Genomic DNA, 15,648 nt, shown 5'->3' on the forward strand with positions numbered 1-15,648 from the left:
GAGTTCTCCGTGCCAAAGATGAAAACGACCATCCTGATTGTTATCAGCGAAAGGTACAAAAGCCAGCATCTGTGATGGTATGGGGGTGCATCAGTGCCCTCGGCATGGGTGAGTTGCATGTATGTGAAGGTACCATTGACTCTGAGGCATATATTAGGATTTTAGAGAGACATATTTTGCCATCAAGGCAACGTCTCTTTCCCGGATGTCCATGCTTATTTCAGCAGGACAATGCAAGACCACATTCTGTACGGGCTACAACAGCGTAGCTTTGTAGACAGAGTGTGTGTGCTTGACTGGCCTGCTGCCAGTCCAGATCTATCTCCTATTGAAAATGTATGGTGCATCATGAAGAGGAGAATCAGACAACAGAGACCACGGACTATTGAGCAGCTGAAGTCTTATATCAAGCAAGAATGGACAAAATTTCCAATTGCAAATCTACTACAATTATTATCCTCAGTTCCAAAACGATTAAAAAGTGTTATTAAAAGGAAAGGTGATGTAACACAATGGTAAACGCGCCTGTCCCAACTTTTGTTGAGTGTGTTACAGCCATCAAATTCTAAATTTGTGTATATTTACAAAATACAATTAAGTTGGTCAGTAAAACTATTGAAAATCTTTTCTTTGTACTTTTGTCAGTTAAATTTGAACAGGAAAACAGATTATTATCTGAACGGTGGCCGATTAGGAAAAGGGGAGGTGCAGTGAGACCTGGGTGTCATTTTACACCAGTCATTGAAGGTGGGCATGCAGGTACAGATGGTGGTGAAAAAGGCCAATGGTATGTTGGCATTCATAGCAAAAGGATTTGAGTACAGGAGCAGGGAGGTTCTACTGCACTTGGTGAGACTGCACCTAAAGTATTGTGTGCAGTTTTGGTCCCCTAATCTGAGGAAAGACATTCTTGCCATAGAGGGAGTGCAAAGAAGGTTCACCAGATTGATTCCTGGGATGGCAGGACTTTCACATGAAGAAAGACTGCATCGACTAGGCTTATACTCACTGGAATTTAGAAGATTGAGGGGGGATCTTATTGAAACATATAAAATTCTAAAGGGATTGGACAGGCTAGATGCAGGAAGATTGTTTCCGATGTTGGGGAAGTCCAGAATGAGGGGTCACAGTTTAAGGATAAAGGGGAAGCCTTTTAGGACCGAGATGAGGAAAAACTTCTTCACACAGAGAGTGGTGAATCTGTGGAATTCTCTGCCACAGGAAACAGTTGAGGCCGGTTCATTGGCTATATTTAAGAGGAAGTTAGATATGGCCCTTGTGGCTAAAGGGATCGGGGGTATAGAGAGAAAGCAGGAACAGGGTTCTGAGTTGGATGATCAGCCATGATCATACTGACTGGCGGTGCAGGCTCGAAGGGCCGAATGGCCTACCCCGGCACCTATTTTCTATGTTTCTATGTAAATAAAGATTCATGTGAATTAACGTATCACGTATTAACGTATTCCAAAACATAACTCAGCAAGCTGACATGCACTTGCTCATCAGACCATTGTTCTCTGAGCAAGGTCAAAGGTCCTCTAGCTCTGTGACCAAATACGAGTTCAAATGGACTAAACCCCCAACGAGTCCTTTACAGCAAACAGGAGCAAATGTACACCCTCATCCCAGTCTTTCCTATTCTTAATATAGTATGTCTTAATCATTGTTTTAAGGGTAGAATGAAATCTTTCTAAAGTTCCCTGGGATTCCAGCCATTATGCAGACGATGTAATTTCTTTAGCTCCCAGTTCATAAACTATCTGCTGGAATACTCATGAGGTAAAATTATTGCCCTGGTCAGATTGAATCTCTCGGGGCAGACCAGCTAAAATAAAAAACCTAATGAGGGCTTTCACCAGTTTCAGCCTTAATATTCCTGAGAGGGATTGCTTCAGGAAACCTAGATGCAGTCCACATAATGGTTAACAAATACTGATGGCCAGCTGCAGTCTTTGGCACTGGGCCAACACAATCCACTAGGATTCCGGAAAAAGGTTCTCCAAAAGCAGGTATAGGCTGAAATGGGGCCACTGGGATGGCCTGGTTAGGTTCATCAACAACTTGACGAGTGCAACAGGTCCTGCATAAGGTCACAACATCTTTCCTTAAATTAGGCTAGCAAAATTCCTTCACTAAGAAGTGTCCACCTAAAGGCGTATTATGGCCAAAGTGAAAATCTCAGTCCTATAGACTTTAGGAACGACAAATTGGTGAACAATTACCCATTCCTCACTCACAGGTACAGTAGGTGGTCTCCACTTCCTGATCAATACTCCATCCTTAATATAATACCCTACTGGCACTTTCTTAATCTGATAATCTGAAAGAGCTGTTTCTTTTACAGCTTCAGTCTCAGAATCTCAATTCTGTTCTGCTATAAACTCCTTTTGGCGTCGGCAGATCTTTTAGTCATACTTCAGGTTACTGTGCAGGGGAGATAAACATCAGAATCCACATATGGATCATCAGTGGCAGGTTTGCTTGCTAGCTGCACTGCTGGATAAACTTCACCACCTGCAAGGTCATGGCCCAACAACAAAGAACCATTCTTCAGCAGTAATTCAGGTTCTATCCCTATCTTAACATGTCCTGATACTAATCCGGTCTCCAAAATCACCTTATGCAGAGGCACGGAACCAGTTCCTTTCCCAATACCTCTAACAATATTGACTTCACCAGTTTTTGGTCTCATCACCAAACTCCAGAACACTGTCCAATATAAGGGGCTGAGAAGTTCTAGTATCTCAAAAGATCCTCACTGGGACTGGGGTTGACCCCTCCTTTATGGACACAAACCCATCTGATATGAAATGATCGATTCCCTCCGTAACTCGGTCAGACCCTCCATCCTTATTCGGGACTGCCTTCTTTTCCTTTCTCTTCTTCAGAATGGAACAATTAGACATCATATGACCCAGTTTCTTACAATAACAAGTAAGACTGGAAGATTTCTCCCTCGACTTCTTCCCTTCGTAATTACTTTTGTCACTAGTCCCCAATTTCTGGCTTACCCTGCGGGTTATCCGTGTTACTCTTTTGGAAGTTCTTATTCGGGTAAACTTAACCTTGTGGGTTAAAACATACTCATCTGCTCGTCTAGCAGACTCCTGCAAAGAGGTAGCATCCTTTTCATCTAAATATGTCTATCTCATCAGGGACACACTTTTTGAATTCTTCAATCAAAACCAACTCTTTCAAGCTGTTAATATCATCATTTACATTTTTAGAGGTGCACCAGAGATCAAAATACACACACTTTTCATAAGCGAATTCCACATAAGCCTGGTTCACAGATTTCCTCAAATTCCTAAACCTTTGTTTGTAAGCTTCCAGAACCAACTCATAAACCTTGAGCACAGCCTCTTTAACGAAATCACTATCAGCTGCCTCTTCAAGTGATAGAGCTGAATAAGCTTGTTGGGCTTTACCCTTAAATACACTTTGTATCAAAACAGGCCAATCTTCTTTTGGCCACTTTCAGTTCTGAGCCACTTTTTCAAAATGCAGGAAATATTTATCAACTTCTGTTTCCTCAAATGGAGCTAACAAATTAATTTCTCAACTGGCACTCAACCTATCATTAGGGTCTAATACTAGACCTCCTTGCTGCAATCTATCTTTTCCAGCTCAAACAGCCTCTTTTGATCTGCCTCTTCAGCCTTGAGCTGTTTTAATTGCAACTCATGCCATCTTTGCCTATCCTCAGCCTCTATCTTGAATTTTTCTACCTAAAGCTGAAGCTCAGCCTCAGTAAGTTTATTTTCAGCAAACATTTCCAACACATCTCCCTCACACACTTTCTTGGACACGTAATACACCACTATTAATGTCTAAATCTGAGCCTTCCTCATTTTAGTGTTCACCTTAAGTTTTAACTTTTGAGCAATTTCCAACAGCCGGACCCTCTTAGCGTCATCCAATGCTTCAGGGGCTGGCTTTGCCAGAAACCTATCAACCTCTACTGCTGCTGATCTTCTACTCAGACAAATCAGAAGGGATTTCTCCAATCAGATCGATCAATAATCAATGAGTAAGCCCACAAAATTTGATCATAGCCCTGATGAGCCCCAATTATGTTACATACACGCAAAGGTTTAAAAGAACCAGCAGCAGAAAAATACACCAGGAGTCTGGTTTTGATGCTAAAAAGCACTTTTTATTAGTAACTACTTAATATAGCAACTTAAACCAGGTAAATCTAAAGTTAGCAGTGTTATGCATATACATGTGTGTAAATATAATTCCCAAAATTGTTCAAGCTCGAGTGGCAAGATTTAAAGTCTTATGATGGTAATTTCAGAAAATTCGGTTCAATGCACAGAGTTGGTGGGGCGGAAGAGAGAGGTATCTGTAAGCCAAGGTGAAATCCACAATTGGAGAACGAATAAACAGGTGCCATTGGTCTTCCATCATCAGACTCCGAATCCACTGACGAGTTAACCAAATATAGCTGATCACAAAGAGTACCGTCTTGGAGGTAAAACTACCACCCAGGTAAGGGTAAACACACTGGCAGCCTCCATAGGGTCAGCCCTTCTACACACCGTGATAGACACTGATCGATCCTCAACCCACCCTTGTGGGCATTCGAAAGTTTCACCCGATGACTTTTCTGTCCCTGGAATCCTTCTCCTTGACCAGCCGCCTTAACCGGTGTTCCACCTATCTCTCTCTGGGAGAGAGTCATCTGACCTTGATTACATAAACATGGTGCAAAGTATCTGTAAACATCAATTGTCTATCATATAACTCCACTTCTTTCACCATAGCAACCCAGAAGCAGGCAGCAGTACTGCAGTCAGTTTCTCTCTCTCTCTCTTTTAAAGGCATAGTCCATGTCCATCACAAGGGGCTTCAGAAATTTAACTACATCAAGGGTTACCTGGGATGCATCTCGACGACTCTGATTAGTTTGTAGCTGATCTTTATAATTTTCTCCAGTAATATTTCGTATTTTCTGCTGGAGAGACTGTATCTGGCTTTCTAATTCTGCTATGTCTAGGGTGATGACTTTTGCTACCCCTTCTACTTTTGACGGACTTAAATTCACTACAGCTTAGCTATCTTCCAAAATTGCTTCATGGTGGTAGGTGAGCACCATTATTTCAGTGAGATTAAAAATTACCTGCACATGCTGGTACCCTGGTACCAAAGTGACAAATTCCCCATATCTTCCAGCACTAATCCTATCCCATTTGTATTACACTGGTTATCACTACATTTAGGCTCTGGTGTAGTTTCCATCACTTAAGGGGTGGGGTAGAGATTTTTCTCAGTTTTTTAAAACCTGGAAAGGGCCTGGGCCCTGACAGAAACACTTCCCCATCTCCTTTAGAGCCTTCTCCATTCTACTCTCCTGTGGACAGTTTATAATGATAGAAGCAACTTTTGAGAAATGCTTGGAGTGGCCAGCCCAGTCGACATACCTCTTGTATAGATCGCTACTACACTCAATAATCACTTGAGTGTGATCCCACAGAACTGTAATCTTATTTTGGCCATCATTACCTGAAGGCTACTGAGTAATTGCACCTAAACAGTAACTTATGATTATCCCCTCTGGGATACTGAATAATGCCACCTCTAGAATTTTATTGCATTGGAATTGTAGCTTTTTACCTTCTGGAATACCCAAGGTTTTTTCAAGCAATCTTCCCCAGTACAATACAAATTTGAGTCCTCCATTTCTTCTTTGTTAGTCCACATTACCCGTATCCATTGAGTAGATTTTTTTTTCACTGAATGTTCTCCAAGCAATGGCCTCACCATTGATATGTTTGTGTAATAGCTCTGGAGCAAGACTGACCATGGCCCCAGTCAGGGTTAATTCCATTGCAACAAGATACATTATTCTCTCCACGTTGAATTAAACCTGTAACACACAATGGTAATTTCTTCTTATTTCAAGTTTCAATCTTAAGTTATTTTAAGTCTATATTTTTGATTTGTTTTTCTAGACCATCCAATCTGGACTCCCAATTGTCTTTGGACTGAAGGCACCCATTTTTCTTTTCCAACTTAATTTCAGGATCGGAGAGACAAGCACTAGCATATTTTCCTTTTCCTTTTCTTTGACAAAGCTCCCCCAGTTCTCAGGATGGGGGAACTGAAAATCACCCCTTCTTGGAAAAGTTGTTCTATCCTCAAGTCTCCCAAATCAGGGCTACAATTATTACGTGCCAATGGTGATAATATTCTTGTTTCTCCCCCAACAATTTCAGCTGGTTGACATGGTGCCACCCACTTTTATATGGAACAGTCAGTACTACTTTTGTACACTGAAGGACTTGCTTTGTCTTTAAATTTCACAGAGCCCTGCAAACCTTGGATTTAAAAATGAGGTGGGTTGGTGTATTTGAATCATCACTCTCTGTCCTGGGCTTAATTCTATGAGACTGACTTTTGAGTCACAGTAGGCTTCACTTTGTTGCTTCTTTTTTTTCTATTTGGTGGGCTGCCACATAATTGGCCTCTTTCACTGTCTCTACCAATTGTTGTAGCCACTTTTCCGACACAATCCCATCAATTTCGCATTCTGACAAATCAAATCCTAAATAATCCTCCAATCCTTTCATATCCCTTCTAGTCATGAGCTTATAAAGGGTGTACCTGTTGAAGATGCCTCTCTATTCCTTATTATCATCAGGGCACAAGGCAAAACTACCTGCCATGTTTCTGCACCAATTTTGCAACATATTTTTTAGTGTTCAATTCATTCTTTCCACAATTCCACTAGACTGTGGTCTACAGGGTGTATGAAATCTCTGCTTGATCCCTTAAACTGCCGTGACATCTTGCATTATCTGGGCTGTAAAATGATGCCTTGATCCCCATCGAGTGAATATCCTTCCAATAAGATTTTTACAGAGGCCTTTGTTATGCTTGTCTTAGCTAGGAAAGCTTCCACCAACTCCATAAAGGTCTCTATTATTACCAGAATATATCTGTACCCTCCTGGGGTGGGCAGTAAGGGACTAACATAATGTATCTGCAAATTAGTCCAAAACCCTTCCACTGGTCTGGTGTGTTGTAGGGCTCCTTTCTTTACATTTCTGTCAGGTTTATATGATGCACAGATCAAGCATTTCTTGACATAGTGCTTTACGTCATCCTTCATCTTAGACTACCAGCACACTTCCTTTATCTTTTCCAGAGTGCTTTCCCATCCCTGGAGTCCCCATTGATGATACAGGACTACTTCATCTTTAACAAACACTCACTCGTTGTCTATGTTTTAGACCCTGCTCCTTCTACTAATTGTTTGAATTGTTTATCTTTCTTCTGATATTTGGTTAAATCCATATCTGTTGTTCCTTCTACCTCCCAATTTCACTGACGTAAAGTGCTCCCATTGGCAGGGTGTCGGTGAGAGTTCCTCGGCAAAATTTAAAAATTCCTGATTATCAAAACCATTATCTAGTAGCTTCATCTGTAACATCATACCAATCAGTATCTCCACATTCACCTGCCTCCCCTCTTTCAGATCCAAAAGCATATATTATTCCTCGCTGTGCAGCAAGTTTTTCCTGCAGCTTTTTTATCTGCTTTAAACACTTTGCATGATTGCCAGTGTTACTCTTCCTTTCCTGTGCTGATTCTGGAGTCACATTCATTGCCTTCTTTAAATCACTGCACTGTTTCCTTAATCCTTCCACTTCACTCTTTGATAGTTCGGGGGCTTCCTCTTGTTTACATTTTTCAATAATTTCTCACATTTCAACTGAAACTGGTTCATATGCATCAAGCCCATACTCCTTCGACCCTGTAAATCAGTAACCCTTTCTCTCAAGCTTTCTACCTCCTTTTGTATTCTCCTTTCAACCTATCTCAGTCAGCTTCTGCTTTATGCCAATTTTCTAGTATTTCCTGTTGTAATCTATCTCACTTGGCTTCTGCTTTTCCATTTCTAATCTGTGCCATTCTGCCTTAGCATTCTGTGGTAATTGTATCAAATCCTCAATTAAACAGCCAACTGTGTCTGGTTTTAGTACTTATTTAAACTTCCTGTCCATCAGCTTCTTTTGAGCAATTTTCCAAAGGGTATGCCCAGTAGTTTTTCCTTCATAGCCAGGGTAACTGACAACCCTCTCATATTGTGGCCACCTCAACAGAAACTTTTAGAGTAATCCCTTCCAATCAAAACAATCCAAGTCCTTCGAACTTGCAGATTTTCCTGAATTCTTCATCTGGGTTAGTATCTGCTAACTATCTACCTCCATGGCCCAACTTAAACGAAGAGAAAGATTTATCCTCCAGCTGCTAATTTTATTATATGGATCTTGTAATACTGATCAGAGAGTCAGAGAGAATCTGTATTTACCAAGAAGTAGCCTTTATTGTCTCAACTAAAGAACACGTGGTTCACAAACTAGCTAACTGTGTGCATATCCACTGGAATTCCCTGATCCTCCATGAACAGTCAATGAAGAGAAAAGGTATTACCCAGTAAAGGAGTCTACGCTGGACAGGTGTTCTTTGTGGTCCCGATCTCCACGTGTCTGTGGGGTCCTCCTCATCTGTGATGGTTGGTCTCTGGTTGCTGGACAGTTATCACCATTTTGCATTTGGAGCTCCAGATTCTTATAGTTTCCTTCATCAGTTGAATGAATGGATTTCCATCCCATTGGCTCAAGGTCACCTGACCTACTTTGGTCACCTTCTTACTGGCTCTAGTCCAGGGCTACAACCAATGTTGTTCCATGGTTAATGCCCCTCCCACCTTTGTGTATTTGTGCCTTTTAACTCTGAATGGTCCAAACCAATTAAACGAGTTGACCCAAACATTCAGTTTAACTTGATTACAGATTGCTTCTTTGGTAGGTCTGGCACTTTACATAATAAATTGCTACTTATCTGAGAATGGTCTCAGGTTCAGCAGGTCATCACTTTAAACTCCTTATGTCCACATTCAATTGCTCTGATTAGATTATCCCCGAGTAAGTATCAGTTCAGAGTTCACAAAATGGGGGAAAACAAAGACACTTGGATTGTCTGCTACTATCCTGATTCATCTGAATCCACTGATTTGTAGACTGTTGCTCTTTCTGTCTACTTCCACTGACCTTGATTCATTCAAATCCAATAATTTGTAGACTGTAGTCCCTTCTGGCCAACAAGGGTAATTATCAAAGTTAGGCAAGAGATCTGAGAGAGAAACATAACTGCAGTCAGCTTGTCTTCTTCAGTCTGTAGAAAGTCACACAGAAAACTTCTTCACCCACAGTGGAGACTGTCTGGAACCCATCACCAAAGGGAGAGTGAGAGGAGAACAGCAGGATGGATTTAAAAGGATTATCATGGAACAGAAACACTGGAAGGGTCTAGCTGGACTAAGATGACTCCCTACTGTACATGGGGTGACTTGTAAATTCAGCATGAACCCAAGGCAAATTTTATAATAGAACTGATTTATTAATCACAGATCCAGAAAATTATTTTCCACTTCCATTAAAGGATTAAAGGTGAACAGCAGCAGAAGAAACTCCTCTCAGTTCCAGTGGCCAGGGTGTAGAACTGGGTGTGATAAGCAGCAGCAATAATTACTGAGTTCAACACCAACAGTCTCTTTTGAATTTGTCTCTGGATTCAGCAATGTTGATGGTTAAATATCCAGCATGAGGCATATTTAAATTTTGTCCTCTCTGTGAACTCGGTAGTGTGTCGTAAGGTCACATGACCGACTGAATCGCTTCTTACATTCAGAGCAGGAGAACGGCCTCTCACCAGTGTGAACTCTCAAGTGTGTCTGCAGGCTGGATGATTGAGTGAATCGCTTACCACAGTCTGAGCAGGTGAATGGTTTCTCCCCAGTGTGAGCTCGCTGGTGTATCTGTAGGGTGGATAACTGAGCGAATCCCTTCCCACAGTCTGAGCAGGTGAATGGCTTCTCCCCAGTGTGCACACGCTGATGTACTTTCAGTTGAGATGACGAAGTGCATCCTTTTCCACAATCTGAGCAAGTGAACAACCACTGTCCCGTGTGAACTGACTGGTGTGTCAGTAGGTCTGATGACTGAGAAAATCCCTTTCCACAGTCTGAGCAGGTGAATGGTTTCTTCATACTGTGAGTTGACTCGTGTCTCTGTAGGTGGGATGATCGAGCAAATCCTTTCCCACACACGGAACAGGTGAATGGTCTCTCTCCAGTGTGAACTCGCTGGTGTCTGTACAGGTGAGATGACCAAGTGAATTGCTTCCCACAGACTGAGCAGGTGAATGGCCTCTCCCCAGTGTGAACTCGCTGATGTATTTTCAGTTGAGATAACCGACTGAATCCTTTCCCACAATTTGAGCAGGTGAACAACCACTCCCCAGTATGAACTGACTGGTGTCTGAGAAAGTCAGACGACTGAGTGAATCTTTTCCCACAGTCTGAACAGGTGAATGGTTTCTCCCCGGTGTGAACTGATCGATGTGTCTGCAGGTGAGATGGGCGAGTGAATCTCTTCCCACAATCTGAGCAGATGAATGGTTTCTCCCCAGTGTGAACTCGCCGATGTCTATGTAAGTTGGATGAGAAAGTGAATCCCTTTCCACAGTCTGAGCAGGTAAATGGCCTCTCCCCAGTATGAACTCGCTCATGTTCCTTCAGCTGAGATGCTGAATTGAATCCCTTCCCACAGTCTGAGCAGGTGAATTGTTTCTTACTAGCGTGAACTCGTTGATGTAGCTTCAGTTGACATGACCGTGGAAATCCCTTCCCACAGTCTGAGCAAGTAAACGGCATTTTCCCAGTGTGAATTGATTGGTGTGTCAGTAGGTCAGATGACTGAATGAATTCCTTCCCAAATTCTGAGCTGAACAGCCTTTCTCTAAGGTGAACTGAACAGTGAGACAGTTGGTCAGATAATTGAGTGAGTTCCTGAGAATGATATTTCCCTACTGTCAATTCTCTAGCAATTCATTAAGTCAGATGATTGACATAGTGACTCCCTTGTACAATCAATGCAGTTGAAGACCTAGTGTTCTCAGCACGTCAGTTCTAGTGGATTTCACTGAGTCACAACAGCAAAATTCATCTCAGTCACAGAGCACATTCTCAGCTGGAATGAGATAATTCTTCATCTCCAAGGATCACAATAAATATATTGGTGTAACAGAGGAAATATATGGTCACTCCTTAAAATCTGCGGAGGCAGCAAACCTGAGGTGCTCGAGTTTGAGATTCCTGTTCACAAATTCTTCGCCATTTCTCACCCTGTAAGATTTATAAAAGACATCAATGGGTGAAGGACAGAATTTTAGATGTGATAATTTTAGTCTCTATGGTGAGCTCTGACATCACACTGTAACAGCGAAGTTCAACCCACATTGAAGGAACACCTCCTCCTCTTCTAACTGGGCAGAGATCAGTCGTCTGGACTGATCATCAAATTCCCTGAATTTTTTTCTGTCTGTATCAGAATGGGCCATTTCTGCCCATCTTCAACCTGTGACTTGGCTAAGTCTGCCTCCATTAGTATTTTTCAAGTTCTGGTCATGTCCCACAGCACTACAAAGAACACATGATATTACATGGCTGATCTGGACAGTTTCTAGTTATTCTGACCTCCTCTCCCTCACGTGATTGACAGTGGTGAACTCATCAACAGCAATTTCAATGAATATTGAGATGTATCACTTTTGTGATGTGAAAGCTACAGGTCATTTGTTATCCACAACAAAGGTGTTTGATGTCATTATGTACCCAGAGAGAATGGGGTAAAACACGTTCTCGTAAGTAGAAAGGTCCAGAATGTTGTCAAAACAGCTGACATGGACCACCAACACCTCACTGACATGGACCACCAACACCTCACTGACATGGACCATCAACACCTCACTGACATGGACCACCAACACCTCACTGACATGGACTACCAACACCTCGCTGCTTGTAAAAAAGACACAACAAAGACTCTCCTTCCTCAGAAAGCTTAAACAGGCCAAACTCCCACAAAACCTGTTGCTCAACTTCTACAAAGGCACAACTGAAACCATCCTGACCAACAGTGTCACAGTTTGGTACGCCAGCTGGCGACAAGACCTGCATCGCGTGGTGAAGGCGGCCCAGTGAATTGTCAGGATAGAGCTCCCAGGACTGGACACCGTCTACTCCAGCCGACGCAAGAGGAATGCAAGCAGCATAACCAGAGACACCACACACCCCGGCCTCTCCCTGTCTGGCCCACTGCTGTCCAGCAAAAAGTTTTGGAGACTAAAAGCCAGAACAAATAGACTGAGGAACAACTTCTACCCCAGAACTGTGGCCTCCATCACACCACTCCCACAGAACAATGACTGAAACTGTGAGCACACACATACACACACAAGGGCTCAAATACTTGCACTAATGGTACTTTGTGCATTACTGTGATATTCTGGTGCTGCTGCAACTTACTTTCTGCTACTTATCTATTTAATACTGTTTTTCTATTACTGTCTTATTTTTATCTACTGCTTTACTTAATTGCCTGAGAGGAAGCCAAACAGCTTCATTATACCTATGTATAATGACAATAAATATCATTCAATTCAGTAAGAGAAGATAGAGCAAAGATGATTTTCTCCAGAACTAAAACTAAATCAATAACAGGAGGGGCATAACAGGACCTAGTGAAGCAAGCTATTGAAATAAAAATAGCAAAAAAGAATTTTAACAAAGACGGAGGTCTCACTCTTAAGAAAAAACTCAAATTCAATGTAAATAAGGTGGGACAGCGGAAAGCTGATTGGATAAGGACTAACCAGTCAGGAGGGACAGACAATAGGAGTATATATATATATATAACTGGACTAAACATGCCTTGCATCATTCCTGATAAAGATGGCAGAGTTTGTCATCAAAATGTCAGTTAAGATCGATACCTGGAAGCCGAAGAAGAACATGTTCATCATATACACCAGTAAAGTACTAGATCCTTTTTCACTCTATACATACATCAAGAACAAAAGGATAACCTGGGAGAGGTGTGACCGCTCAAGGATAAAGGAGGGAGTATTTGCTTGGATGCAGAAAACGTGAGTGAGGTACTTAACGAGTACTTTCAGTATTTCCTAAGGAAAAGGATTGGAAGGACCAGAAGATCAATGTCAACTGTATAAATATGTTCAGAGTTTCAGAGGTCAAGGAAGAGGAAGTTTTGGGCCTCCAAATGGGTAGTAAGTTGGGTTAATCTCCAGGGCCTCGTGGGAGGGAGATCTTGGAATCCAAGTTCATAGGTTCCTGAAAGTGTCTTCACAGGTTGACAAAGTGGTTAAGAAGGCTTATGGAATGCTTGCTTTTATGCTGCAACTTTTGGCCACATCTGGGGTACAGTTCTGGTCAGTCAACTTTAGGATAATGTTAAGGCTTTGGAGAGGATGGAAAAGTAGTTCAACAGGACACGCCTGGTTCAGAAAGCATGTGCTATCACAAGTGGCTGGATAAACTTGGGTTGGTTTCTCTGGAATGCTGGAGGCTGAGAGGGATTTGATACATCTTTATAAGATTATGAGAGGCATAGATAGACTGGACAGAGGCTATGTGTTTCCCAGGGTTGAAATGTCAAATAGCGGAGGGCATGCATTGATGGTGAGAGTGGATAGATTAAGGGGGAGGGGTAAGTTTTTTACTCAGAGTCATGGATGCCTGGAAGGCACTGCCCAGTATGGTGGTAGAGACAAATACATTAGAGGCTTTTAAGAGAAGTTTGGATGCACACATAGAAACAAGGAGGATGGACATGATGTAGGAGGAACTGTGTGCAGTTTTAAGGGTCATTTAAGAAAGGATGTGCTGGCATTGGAGCGGGTTCAGAGAAGGTTCACTAGAATGATTATGGGAATGACAGGGTTAACATATGTGGAACGTTTGACCGCTCTTGGTCTGTACTCCTTGGAGTTTAGTAGAATGAGGGGGGACCTCATAGAAACATTTTGGATGTTGAAAGGCATGGACAGAGTGGAGGTGGCAAAGTTGTTTCCCATGGTGGGGGGGGGGGGGGAAGAGTCTTGTACAAGAGGGCATGACTTAAGGATTGAAGGGCGCCCATTCAGAACAGAGATGCGAAGAAATTTTTTTAGCCAGAGGGTGGTGAATCTATGGAATTTGTTGCCACGGGCGGCAATGGAGGTCATTGGGTGTATTTAAGGCAGAGATTAACAGACATCTGAGTAGCCAGGGCATCAAAAGTTATGGTGAGAAGGCCGGGGAGTGGGACTAAATGTGGAGAATGGATGGCTCATAATAAAATGGAGAAGCAGACTCGATGGGCCGAATTGCCGACTTCTGCTCGTTTGCTTATGGTCTTATGGATTTAGGTGACTTTGATTTGCTATCTCGCTGGTTCTGCACGATAATGTGGGCAGAATGGCCTGTTCCTGTGCCGCACACTTCTATGTTCTAAAGCTCATGGAAGGATTTTGTTCTATTTCTCCATACAGCACTAACTGGCAGTTTCAGTGACTGGAAGATAAGATTACTCACTGAAGATTAAATCGGAACGATATAAAACGGACTGGTGCGGAAAGCGGTAAAAGGTCAGCCATGACTGCCTCTTTACCCAGAAATCCTCACGAATAGGATACCCATCTATCCGTCACGCTTCCAGTAATGCGCACGCGCGGTAGAAATGGCGCCGCCGCCATTACAGATCAGCAGAAATCGTAGTGGAGTCCGAATAGGGAGGTGGGGCTGATAGAGAGGGAAAAGACCGAGATTGTCCCGAATTTGCGAGGCCACCATATTACCGGAACTCACAGTTTTCCCTTCGCCGCGGTACCGACACCAGTACTGTTGGATCCCCAAACCACAGCCCTGCTTCTGCGTGCAACCGATTCACCAGAGCCGTTTGTCCGCTGAGCCTTGCGCATGCGCAATTCCGGGTAAGTGTTGCGCCCCTTACGCCTGCGCAGTTGATCGCTTGGTCACTGACGGTGAAATGTGAATCTCTGCGCTGTTGGGAGCAACTAACACAAAATGCTGGAGCAACTCAGGCCTCGGCCTGAAATATCAACATGCATCCTCTACCCTGAGAGAAAAAAAACTGACCATCTAATTTATTTACACACTTAATAATATATTGAGCGTCCTGCGTTCTCAGGAAAACAATCTGTGACGGAAACGGAGAACACTTGGTAAACGCACTTTGCGCGCACATACACACACACAAATATTGTCGTTCTGTTGCCATTCTCATAAGGTTTTGGCTTTATGGTACTTCTCCACCAAACACGGGATATACAAATGTGTGTATATTATTTGTGTGCTGTATACTTTACTTTGTAATATGATTGTAACTACATTATGACATGCATCTTAGTCTAAATCATATGTAGTCGTAATTTAAGTTTGTGCATAATTGACAGGGTTCTTCGCTCTCAGAGATCGAGCTGCGATGAGTTCACACTGGACAAATAGTATGGAATAATTTATTGTATCATGGCAGATATCTTTTTGTAAATATTGGCAGTTTTCTTTAAACTAATTTTTGTAAGCTTGATTTTTGACACATGAAAATTCAAAACGACTCCAGACGTTTTTTTCACTTTGGTCAGAACCCAGTCCTTTAACACAGTCGCAGCGTATCCAGCTTTCCTTTATAACTCAAGCTCTCCAGACCCTGTTACAATTCTTTTCTGCACCCTTTCCAACTTAATGACATCCTTTCTGTAGCTGGGCGCCTAGAA

At 42.4% G+C, this 15,648-nt stretch overlaps 1 protein-coding gene across 2 annotated transcripts; it reads right to left on the reverse strand.

The window, feature by feature from the left end:
• Positions 1-4,140: 4,140 nt before the first annotated feature.
• On the reverse strand, positions 4,141-14,852 carry LOC132401146 (zinc finger protein 239-like). Of its 2 annotated transcripts, none has more exons than XM_059983039.1 (3): positions 14,720-14,852; positions 8,443-11,197; positions 4,141-5,872 (listed from the first exon to the last, which is right to left on the reverse strand). In XM_059983039.1, exon 2 carries the CDS (start codon positions 10,724-10,726, stop codon positions 9,626-9,628), a length of 1,101 nt encoding a protein of 366 aa, XP_059839022.1. In that variant the 5' UTR covers positions 10,727-11,197; positions 14,720-14,852; the 3' UTR covers positions 4,141-5,872; positions 8,443-9,625. The 2 variants fall into 2 exon arrangements, with proteins under 2 accessions (XP_059839022.1, XP_059839023.1); XM_059983040.1 differs by having other exon boundaries at positions 14,447-14,840.
• Positions 14,853-15,648: the final 796 nt, after the last annotated feature.

Source organism: Hypanus sabinus, chromosome 10, assembly GCF_030144855.1.
Source record: "Hypanus sabinus isolate sHypSab1 chromosome 10, sHypSab1.hap1, whole genome shotgun sequence".
NCBI lineage: Eukaryota > Metazoa > Chordata > Chondrichthyes > Myliobatiformes > Dasyatidae > Hypanus > Hypanus sabinus.